The sequence below is a fragment of the Limulus polyphemus genome, unplaced genomic scaffold (assembly GCF_000517525.1).
Source record: "Limulus polyphemus unplaced genomic scaffold, Limulus_polyphemus-2.1.2 Scaffold3827, whole genome shotgun sequence".
Lineage (NCBI taxonomy): Eukaryota > Metazoa > Arthropoda > Merostomata > Xiphosura > Limulidae > Limulus > Limulus polyphemus.
In genome coordinates, this window is record NW_013669437.1 from 44,529 (window position 1) to 53,797 (window position 9,269).

The 9,269-nt window shown below is 30.6% G+C and overlaps 1 protein-coding gene across 1 annotated transcript in view; it reads left to right on the forward strand.

The window, feature by feature from the left end:
* The window catches only part of LOC106470110 (UPF0577 protein KIAA1324-like homolog), a 94,249-nt gene that overhangs the window by 43,383 nt on the left and 41,597 nt on the right, over positions 1-9,269 (forward strand). Inside the window, exons 10-12 of the mRNA XM_022398679.1 lie at positions 338-555; positions 4,280-4,347; positions 6,618-6,824. Of these exons, the coding sequence (XP_022254387.1) occupies positions 338-555; positions 4,280-4,347; positions 6,618-6,824 (493 nt within the window). The remainder of the gene's footprint in view (positions 1-337; positions 556-4,279; positions 4,348-6,617; positions 6,825-9,269) is intronic.

The following is a 9,269-nucleotide window of genomic DNA, read 5'->3' on the forward strand; positions in this document are numbered from 1 at the left end:
GAAATATGAAAATTTTAAGATGAAGAAAAAGTATTTGTATACTTAAAATGAAAATCACTTTGCACTCAATTTGTTAATTGTTTGAATGCGAGTAACTACAATAAAAATAACATAATTTTAGGTAAAACATTTAATTATAAAATTGTCATTATTTGTGTACAAGATACTTATGATCTTTAATGAAATTTACCAGTTTTTGCAATTTATGAGACACACTTTTCCAGTTTGGCTATAAAGTCATGCATGTCTGATAGAGTTAAACAATGTAGCAAGAGAACCCAGTGTTGTACCTTTCTTACCAGAAAAACATATAATAAGTAAACCTTGGAATTTCCAGATGGAGGATGCCAGACTAAGGCAGCATGGCAACCAGAAGGAAACTTTATACGTAGTGGATTTGGACATAGGGAGGATGCTTATCTTATTCTTTCTCTAGAAGTCTTAGGCTTTAGAACTAAAGAACGGCTAGCAAATGGTCAAGCTGCAGAAATTGGAAGAGTCAGTTTTACATTTGAAGTGGACTGTGAAAAAGAATGCGAGTTTGTATTTATGCAGGCAAGTGTTTTGGCATAGAATATTTTACGCAGTGTAAATTTAGGGTTGTAGTCTGGCCTAGACTTTGTTTAGATGTATTTGTACTTTACAATCTTATATATATATATAAGATTGTAGATTGAACTAATATATTTACAGTTGAATTCAGTTTGCTCTGTATTGATTTACATGTTCAGTTGTGTATGTCTGTGGTTTAATTGGGTATGTCTGTATATGCATAGTGTGATCCTATTTGTATATAAACCTGTCCAAAAAAAATTAAAGAGGATAATTTTATAGTTTAATTGTTCTTCAATGAAACACAAAGTGGAGCTGAAATTGTAGGAACAAAATTTATGCCGTGAATACAATTAATGAGTCTGTTTCATTAAGAGTATATCTATAGTTACAATGAATATGAGTAACCCTCAAATTTAAAGTGATGAAAGTTTGAATTGAACTAAACCAACTTGACTGAAAGAGATGCATTTGGCACAGAATAATTACTCAATAATGATTATGTGTCACTGTAGGTTTGAAATGGCCTTTGTAACTACAAGGTTTCTGATGAGTCAGCAGACAGTATTGACGGCAGCAACTCCTATTCCATGGCTGATTAAGGCACTGATATACATAACATCCAAGGAGGTTCCAATGCTGTTCTTTGGGATTTAAATAATAATTTCTTGTTGTCAATACCTGGCCTCTGTAATATGTAGTTTGAGATAGACCATCCCAGTCCTGGAATTATGATACCAGTAATTATGTCATTATTCTGTATTAGGACAAACTCTATTCTGATTGCACCTGCAAGCTGTGATACAACTAAGTCCACTATGCCATGCTGATGTACTGTTGATCATTAACTCCATCCTTTTGAAACACAATAAGATATTTATATCTATTTGTTCTAATATCTCCCCATACCCTAATTGAATTCCTCAAAATGGACACATGCTCTTCATCCATTGTTCACCAGAGATGAAACCATTGATCAGTGGTAGAGAACCTGACTTATCTCTGAAGAAATTTGGTGCCAAACTCTGAATGGTATTAGCAAGGTCCAAATTATCTGTGTGGTTAAGTGCAGAGTCAAAGCAGGTTTTCTGGACATTAAGCCAGGCTCATGAACATTGCTCTTTACTGTTTAATTATTGATAGTCTGATTATGCAACTATAAACTTTCTCTCTTTGGACCTGATTATACCAAATGACCTGCCTTATTGTTTGGTTCCAGATTTAAAAATTGGTTACAGACTACTTCATTGAAAATTGAACCTTTGCTTACTACCAGCTGTTAACACTTTCTCAAAATTATATAGGAAGTAGTTCATTAAATATGAAGATGAAACAGGGGTTCTTTATTTCTATGGCATATAGCAAGTGTAAAATGTATCAAATCTATTAAGCATCATCACAGTAGGACACTTGAAATTTGTACATAATTAATGACATATTAAATTTTGGAATTATTTTTATGTGTAATTTGTTAGACTGTATTAAATGTTTCTCCCTGTAATTTTTTTATTTAGTATGGAAATGTGTGTTTAAGCAGGTTTTTTGATCTACTAAATTTATATATGCTATAATGTTTATGTGTGTGTGAGTGTATATATATATAAACTTCAAACAACTAGAACAAAATAAGTGGTGCCATACATGACAGTGAAATAAAACTATGGCATTAACTGCAACTTAGAAATATTAATTATTGGAAAAGGAGAGCTTATGTAAGATCTCCCGGGAAGGTGGGAGAATGGAGAATTATGGGTAAGTTGCTAAATATTCTATGTTACATCAAGGTCGCTCAGAACTTTCAGTCACATGATTGTTGGCAGCATGAGAATGACTAAATAAGGAATGGGTTTCAGTATTTTAGAGGTAAGTATTCGTTTGATATTCATGTGTGTTTGGACATGTTGTTTTACCAGATGTTTTTATTTATCCATATGGTGTGTGGTTTTGTTAATCATCATTGGTGTATGTGTACTGTTTTTTGAATGTTAACATAATGAAAAAAAAAGTAGTGTTTAAACGAGTACCAAAAATCCTACCTGGATACCCAGATGGGTAATTTGGATGGGTATCCTGGTGCTCGAAAATTTCTGACCTTTATCAACACAACAGTTTATGCAGAAGACAAGACAGTATGAACCAGGATGCCACGAAGTTTAAGTTAAAACAGGAAATAATTATAATTGAAAGATGAAAATGTTGTTAACCTCGAAACGTTTTGCGGTCATTGTGTATACTATAGCATAGGCCTACAAAGTATAGACTACTGTATGTATTCCCACTATTCTTTATGAGGTACTGAAACAAATTCAAACAAACATCTCTCCATTTTTTAACTTTTCACCAATTAGTGATGAGTACCGATTTAGTGGTCATGAAATTAATATTAAAGTATAAAGCTTCCAACTCTTTCTTCAGTTGAATACTATTAACTTATTGGTAACGAAACAGAGTGATCTTTAACAGTTCATCCTAACTGACTGTCATTACACAATACCTGTGCTGTGCAAGCAATATTTGTACATGGTGATGACACTTAAGTTATACATACGTACATTTACATTCAGACGTTATGGCATCTACGGCCTCCTGTCATTATAACACACATTGAGAGATTACATTCGAGACTGCTGAGTGCACATGTGCTATCAGAAAAGTTAGCACAATTGATGGGTGGAGCTTATCTCAAATGTTTCATTTACAAAACTTTGATAATTCCTCTTTAAGATCAGTGTGTGAGTTTCTCTCGTAAATTGCAATGAAGTGAAACAACAATTCTATGGCAACGATCACCTCATCCTGATATCTCGAATTATAAAGAGCAGCAGCTAGCTATGTTGAAACAAGTCAAATATAGAAACTTTTGGAAGATCATATTTACATTGATACAATACTTTACAGTATTTACTATTACAAATCTCACAGTCATTAAGCAGTAGGCCTCATTTCTGTCCTAGAATGTCGATTGTGCCAAGCTACAAAATGGTGGTAACCACAAACTGATTGCATGTAGTGAATCAACTAATAATCATTTCACAAAGAAAAATTTTAAATGGACTGTTCAAAATTTGCTGCTTACTTAACTGATTCTTTGTCTCCTATATTCATTATGGAAGAGGTAAAAGTTAATATGGTATAAGCAACTACTGAGAATATAATGAATGATTGAATAACATGATTGATAAGGTACTCGAGAATTTTTGGACACTATTAAACTTAAAGATCAGTGACTTACTAATCAGTGTTGCTTGCTCACCACTAGAACTTAATCTGAGTCTCTATCACTATCCTTGCTTCCACTTTCATCTTCAATTTCTGTTTCATGACTTTTTTTGCTTGTTTCTGATTTTTGCTTACTGTTTTCTCTTAAAAATAATAGTTTTTCTGCAGCTCTGTTTATATTACTTTGATTTTAACTTTGCATAACTTTTCTTAAGAATCGGGTAGTAAACTTAGAACCAGGTAACAGTTGTAATGGGTGGGTACCAAGTGAAGACACTATGAAAATTGTGTATTAGTAGTATTTGCTTATGCAGGATTTGAAATGAAATAAATGGGCTCATACTATTTTCAACTATTTTATTCATATCCCAAATATAAATTTTACTCTGAACTCTTTCAGATTGAATTTCAATTTCAATAGCAGTAGTATCTATATTTACAAATTGTATTTTTACTGATTTCAAAAATTCTAGAAACAAGTGTCAAATGAAATAACTTTTGTCTGCAGAGTTCACTGCAGAGAGGTGTGGCAGTTATTGAAACTTGGTCTGGTCGACAAAAGAAACAACATTACAGGTAAGAAGACTAGCAAGCATTAGAAAGGGACTCAAAATTAACTAAATATAGAACTTACATTAATCATTAGATGCACAAAAAGGAGTGGTTGATATTTAAAGGACTAAAGTTGTATTGCCAATATTTCAAAATTTAATTAGCATTTTTCAATTTTAAAAAATAATGTAAGCATAGAATTTATAATCAGTTTTAAACTCATTTCATTTTAAAATAGGAAAAAACAAGCTTTGTCAATTTGAGACATAAAATATGTCTCTTGTTTTAGTTTAATTAATATTTTTTTCAGTAATTGTGAGTTGTTTCTTGTAGGTAAGTTTGTTGAATATTGACCCTTTCACATCGTATAGGTCAAAGAGCACATGTCACAACCTTTTACCGAGTTGCATTCAAAATTTAATTAAACTACTTTATTATCAATGTATACAAATAAACCTGGCATCAGAAAAAATTAATAAATCGAATTTTAATATTATATAAATTTTAAGTTCTTAATTTTATATAAAAATATTAAAAAACTCTAAAATCTCCCATAGTATGCAAACTATGACATATGCTCTCTAGGTCTTCCCTCGTCTCTAATTTATTTACCACCCATCTGAGAAGTACAGAATTTAACATAAATTACTTATTGTAATATAGATATTACTCAGACAAAGCATAATTTTTTAGCTTTCAATCTTATTTATTTTTGGAGCCCTAAACCAGAAAATCAAACCCATTTGCCCTACCCACCTGTCATGTCCTCTCTTTCCTAAATTGTCAGTGGTTTTCTCTGATGTTTTATACTATGTTATTTGTAGCTAATGAAAAGCCAAAGTTTTAATCCATCAAATGATGTATTATATTACATTGTTTTCTGTACAGAGAATTGCCTAGAAAGAATATGTCACATTTCTCACAATAATGGAAATTCAGATATTTTTAAATATTGCCTTATAAAATTAAGAACTTAAAACATATATATACTATTAAAATATGGATTATTAGTTATGATTTTATGTTATACTAATTTATATAACATAAACAAAAAGTAGCTTAATTGAGATTTGTATGTAAGACACTAAAACCTTGTGACATGCACAGTAAAGGATGGCTGGGGTGAGAGGGTTAATGTTTACTGAAAGCCTGCCAAATTTTGTGAAGATACATTAAGTACTTTCAGAATCATAGTATGTATACCACCATGGTTACATGGTAGTTACAAGGTTTTGTAAAATTCATAAGGCCATTGTGGTATGGTTAAAAAAAGTCATTATGTTCAGTGAAGAGAAGAGTTCCATTTCGGTTCTTGAAAGTTTGGAGTAAGGTCAGATATTCACAGATTTTTTAACTCAAAATAAGATGAAGAAAAAAAGTTGTGACTGGTTTGATGTATTATTATTTTCACAAAAACAACATTTTTCTGCCAGATTGTAATACTTCATAACTTGTAAATACAATCATTGCTGTAGATTATTTACCTTAAATTGGTTGTATATTAAACTCCAGGTACCTGCAAACATTTCTTTTATTTTGATTAAAATATAATCTGATTTTTTTGTTGTTGAATGAAGATCATTCATTTTTGTTTTATACAGTCAATTGCCAGTAATTAAAAAAATACTTATTATTATTTTTTATTTGAAGTTGCTATAAAATTTTTGACTTTTTTTACACCAGTTTCACCTATATATCAATTTAGAAAAATTTTCAAGTACTTTATATACAATAGGAAATTTCAGTTTGTCTAGCTAACTTGACAAAATGATAGGTATGTTTTTGAGCACTTCATAATTGTAGGAAAAGTATTTTTAATTAATTTTGAGACCATCACTAGATTATAGAAAATAAATATCTGGTAATTTTACCTTCAAATACCATTCATTAAGGCATTTAGAATGTAGATATGGTAATGTTCTTTTGTTTTATTTGTTGACTAGATTCTTAAAAATGATTTCATGTTGTAATACCCTTTATGTTCTTGCAGTGTTAAAAACTAAATTCTGTAATCTATGGAAGTAACAACATAAACCTTATTTATTATGAATGTTTATGAATTGTGCTAACCATAGTTAATTTTCATAAAGTTGTTTACAGTTTACATTCTTTTGCAGACACATTTTTACTAAATGAAAATTTAGTTCTAACAGAAATATAGCTCAATATCAAAATCCAGGAAAGAGGAAATGTTTTACCTCTAATTTTTTGCATAATTTCTAACAGTACATTTTAGATTTGACAAGTTACTGATAAACGTTTCTGAAGTTTTCTTCATTTTCTTGTATTTCCAGTTACAAAGTGACACAAGATGGTCCTTACACCTTTAGTTGGGCCTTTCAAAAACTTGGTAGTGACGGAACATGGAAAAGGTGGTTTAATACAGCTCTTACAGAGGAAGTGGATGATAAGGCCATAATCTATGAAATATCAGTCACTAACAGTAAAAATGGTGGAGCCTCAGAGTGTTTGCCTTGTCCTGAAGCAACTGAAGGAACTGGGTATATATATATATATATATATGCATTTTTTTCTCATGCAAGCAGAAAAATTTCATGTTTTGCTTTTTATGATCATTTGTGTTTTATTTTGTCTGTTTTTTCTGGAAGCTTTATGTTGGATTTGAACCATGTGTTTAGATAGGTTTATCCAGTAGTAATTTCAGTTTTCTTAACTTCATGGCCCAGCATGGCCAGGTGGTTAGGGCGTTATAATGTGATGGTCAATCCCACTATTTGTTGGTAAAAGAGTAGCCCAAGAGTTGGCGGTGGGTGGTGGTGACTAGCTGCCTTCCCTCTAGTCTTACACTGCTAAATTAAGGATGGCTAGTGCAGATAGTCCTTGTGTAGCTTTGCGCAAAATCCTTAACAAACAAACTTAACTTCATACCAAGGGTTACTGACTCTTGTTTTACACTGAAAGTTTATAGAAACTTTATAATGATCAACTGTAATTATTTATAATGAACAGTTAAAGTACCAACCATCTCACATTTTAAATGAAAGATTTGCTTCATTGTAAATAGTTGGAAATTCTTCTACCTTTTCAACCATGATATTTGAATTGAAACCCAAATAACTCTTTCCATATGGGGGCAGTCACTGTGACTGAACTTGTATCCATAAAACAACTATCAGAATTTCTATACTATAACATTTAATATGTTTTGTGTATCCTTACAAAATTTGGCAAGCCTTCAGTAAACATTTAAATCTTTTGTACACAAAAAATCAGGTTTTAAAATTAAGTATTTTTACTAAAGATTTGTCCATGAATTATATGACATCAGAGTGTTGACTGCTGTGACTGCAAAGTGATTTTCATGTTAAGGTTAGAAAGACTTCTCTTCATCTGAAAATTTTCAAATTTCTTTTGCGTAACCTATAAAACTTTAAAACTATAAAATTTATATTTTATCTGTTATTTCTCTAACCTAACTATACAGATTTTGTCAATTTAACTGATCTTATAAACAAAATAAAATCTAAATCTAAATTACTGCAGATTGTAATATAAAATTACAATTGTTTATCCTAATTAGCTTAAAGCTCATAACATTTTACATCTGTTTATATTTAATTCTATTGTTTATTGCTTTTTGAACCATGTTTAACTAATAATCTCACCACATAAGTTGTAACATCACTTGGCAAAAACACAGCTCACGTTACCATATTAAATGACGTAGTGTACAATCAGCTCACAAGCATACCTTGTAAAGAATTATCTAATCTAATTATCTTATCTAATCTAATAAGTTTCTAGTTTTTACATGTTAGTTACTTTTACAGCAGTAAGTAAAGATTGTACATGAAAAATCTTTAGCCTTTTTTCTTTTTCTTTTTTGCTGTCGGTTGCCATTATAATTTTAGCCTACTTTTTTTATAATGATGATACTAGTACACTTATACACCTAATAACACAGAATAATAAGAAGCACAAAGCAAATAATGACCTGTAACTATTATAATTTAATTGGCTTTCTAACTAAGACAAGAGGGGCTTGAATTAATTCCCTTTGCTACTTGATTTGAACAATATGAGATAACCTTTCAAACTAAAGGTGAAATATACAATGCTTTGTAAGGAAAACAAGATAGCATTATATGTTATTTTATAGAGTGAAACTTTGCCTTTCTCTTGGCTATAAATGATATAGTATAAAATGTCAGAGAGCATTATTGACGATTTCTGAAAGAAAGGATGTGTGACAGGTGAGCATGGCAAATGGGTCTGATTTTCTAGCTTATTACCCTCTAACCAAATAAGATTGAATGCTATAAAATTATGCTTTGCCTGAGTACTAACCATATTATAATTTTCACATTAAATTACATACTTCAGAAATGGGTGTTAGCTACATTAGATACGGCAGAAGACCGAGAGAACAAATGTCATGATTCTCATAATAGGAAAGCTTGAGGATTTTTTTATATTTCCTTATAAAATTAAATACTTTAAACTTAGGTAGTATTAAAATTGATTTATTAGCAACATTTTTTTTGCTAAGTTTATTCATATACATTTATAATAAAGTAGTTTAATTAAATTTTATGTCACTGGAAATTGTCATGATATGTGCACTTTGACCTACCCATTGTATAAGGGAGAGACAATTTTATGTATTTCATTGTGAAATCACACGTTTTAAATAAAAATTGCAAGAAGATTTAATACGTTTTGACATTTCCTTGTTGTAGGTGGTGACTTTAATGAACAAATTGTAATTCTATGCTATTCATTCAATTTTTGTGTACTAATAGACCGTTAAAGTGTCAAAAGCTAGAACATTCTCATTGTAGAATTTTGTCACATTTTCCAACCAAAGAAGCTTCATGCTTTGCATACCATCTAACCCAATGTTTCCACAGGACTGATTTAGGCATTTTTTTCAAATAAGACTTTGTATAATTATAGTATTTTGGCACTTGTGTATAAGTTAAAAT